The sequence below is a fragment of the Ranitomeya imitator genome, chromosome 4, assembly GCF_032444005.1.
Source record: "Ranitomeya imitator isolate aRanImi1 chromosome 4, aRanImi1.pri, whole genome shotgun sequence".
In the NCBI taxonomy this organism is placed as follows: Eukaryota; Metazoa; Chordata; class Amphibia; order Anura; family Dendrobatidae; genus Ranitomeya; species Ranitomeya imitator.
This window is the reverse complement of record NC_091285.1, coordinates 702285511-702288277: the sequence shown is the minus strand read 5'-3', so window position 1 is coordinate 702288277 and position 2767 is coordinate 702285511. Positions and strand designations below refer to the sequence as shown.

Here is a 2767-nt window from a genome sequence, read left to right as displayed (position 1 = left end):
ACCTCTCCCTGCTCCACTGCCGTGATGTGGTCCAGATTTCCTGGGCCCACTAATTACTTGAACCAGCCCTACCCACCACAACTTTAGCCAAATGACCCCCAATTTCAAATGCCTTCCAATTATTATAAGGTAAATTACGCTTGACAAGCTTCATTAAGAAGAATGGATGGTTTTGACATTAAAAGGGGCACTCTAGGTGTTTTCCTGGCCCCCACTCACTGCCGACTATGCTGCCCCATTGACTTGCATTGGGTTTCGTGTTTCGGTCGATCCCGACTTTACGTCATAATCGGCCGATTTCACTCGACCTGACTTTTGAGATAGTCGGGTTTCGCGAAACACGGCTCGACTCTAAATAGGTCAAGGTCGCTCAACTCTATTCACAACTTTATTATATGTGAAATAAAGGTGCCTGAAGTCCATTAATAGTCATTACCTAAGTGTTATCTGTCCACATTCTAGTGCAGAATCGGTAGGAGCGCTGGTCATGTGATGGGTGAAGACGGCATATTATTTTATTATTTTTACGTCTTCCCAGCCCTAAAATGTTGATCAGCCAGAAGCCATTTTGCTGAATTCAAAGGAATCAAATCATAAAAATAGTGGATTCTGACCTATCCATTTTCTGTGAAAATTGATGCAAATTTCATTTGCTTTTAATCAATCTACTCATCTCTAGTTGCAATACAACTTCTAATGGATTGAAAACAATGATTTGGGTAATGATTTGATTCATAGTTGAATAAGGCCTTCACATATTACCACTGAGCTGAACATTTAAACTTATTTTGTTTACAAAAATATATCTCATCTTTTGCATAGCTCTCCTAATCTCATTGTTCCTCAGACTGTAGATAATAGGATTCATCAATGGTGTAACTACTATATACAACAGGGATCTGTATTTGTTGGTATTGGATGAGCTCTCATCAGATGGAGCCATGTAGACTGCGATTAGGGTGCCGTAATATGCACATACTGTGGTCAGGTGGGAGCTACATGTGGAGAAGGCTTTTCTTCTACCATAAGAAATGTTAAGGATGGTAAAGAAAATGCAAAAGTAAGTAACAATGATGAAAACAAATGGAAAAAAAACCACAAAGATGCTACAAACAAAGTCTTGCAATATTACAATGGAAATGTCTGAAGTGGCCAATTCCATTAAGGGACCAAAGTCACAAAAGAAATGATCTATGTAATTCAAGCCACAGAAGTTAAACTGAACATAAACAAGGAACTCACTTGAAGTAAGTACAATGACCAAAAACCAGGCTCCGATAACAAGTCGAAGGCAAAGATCCAGACTTATTAGTGAGGAATATCGTAACGGATGACAAATGGCCAAATACCGATCATAAGACATAATGGCAATGAGAAAACATTGAACAAAGCCAAATACACTAAAGAAATAAAGCTGTGTCAGACAGCCCGAAAGGGACAAAACTCCTTCCTCAACAAACATAATGTCTAACATCATGGGGATAACACTGGTGGCCAGTAAGACATCTGCTATGGATAAATGCTTCAGTAAGAAAAACATTGGAGTTTTGAGTTGGGGAATGATGGTCACTAGAAGGATAATGAGAAGATTCCCTCCCAGTATACATATGTAACTCAGGGTCAGCAGAAGGAATAGAAGAGGTTTATATTTGGATAGACTTTGGAATCCAAGAAGACGTATCTGAGTGACTTGTGTCTGATTCTCCTCACACATCATTAATATATCAATAAACATCCAAGAATTATTTTCTCCTAAAAATTAAGAGTATTTATTCAAGTTCAGGTATAAAGTCAGGGAAAGTCACTAAAAGCAAGTTATATATTATACGTAGTGATGGTTTTCATTATTAGAGGAGGCTCACTAGAATTTTGGGATATTTTCATCTGTGAAATATCTTCTCCTTGTTGGCTCTTCTGATGTAAAGGCGAAATGTTCCAGACGTTCACATCTTTTATAGTCTCAGGAAAACATAGCAAATGCCCACTGGATCCCAATAATCACCCTCAAGTGAATGTTCTAAACATTAGAGACCAGAGGTTTACCTGAATTGATAGTTATCTTGCCTTCAGAGAATTTTGGTATAAAAGCTTTCATGTTTTGTATACTAAATATCCACAATGTGTAAACTTACAAAAATATAAAATACTTTACTGTATATAAAATGCAGTGAGATAGTTTTAGCAGGAGAGTCAAGAATTAAGCAGTTAAAAATAATTTTAAAATTAGAAGTGTTAAAAGTTTATTTTTGCCAAATAGCAAGATGCAAATAAAAATATAAATCAAATTAATTTTTGATGCTACCAACCTTTGGCTTCCAAACAGGATCAAAGCATTAATTCTTCTAGGGACATTTACACAAAGTCCTTGACGGAAGTTGGCTGGGAGGTTGTTCCAAATATCTTGGAGAAGTATCCACAGATTTTCTGTGGATTTCCTGTAGGTTTGCACAAATTCTTCTGTCTCTTCAAAAAATCCCACACAAGCATGATTTTGTTGAGATCAGAGATCGGTTGGGGAAGTATCATCACTTTCAGAGTGCCTTGTTTTCTTATGCTTATAATGATTTTCTATGATCATTCTTCATGACATCGGCTGTGTGTTCTTGGCCATTATAATGCTGCAGAAATTAATTTGCATCAATCAGATGACTTTTTTAGAGTATAGTATGGCCCGGAATTTATCCCCCATAGGGGTCTTAAAGGGACGGCCGCATGACTAAGGAGGTTGCTAGGCCTTAACTTTGGGTGGTAAGGGGTTAATGCGAGG

General features: G+C 37.5%; 1 protein-coding gene across 1 annotated transcript; it reads right to left on the bottom strand.

Moving 5' to 3' along the window:
• Positions 1-751: 751 nt before the first annotated feature.
• LOC138674793 (olfactory receptor 5P81-like) lies at positions 752-1714 on the bottom strand. The gene has a single exon (XM_069762611.1). It carries the CDS (start codon positions 1712-1714, stop codon positions 752-754), a length of 963 nt encoding a protein of 320 aa, XP_069618712.1.
• Positions 1715-2767: the final 1053 nt, after the last annotated feature.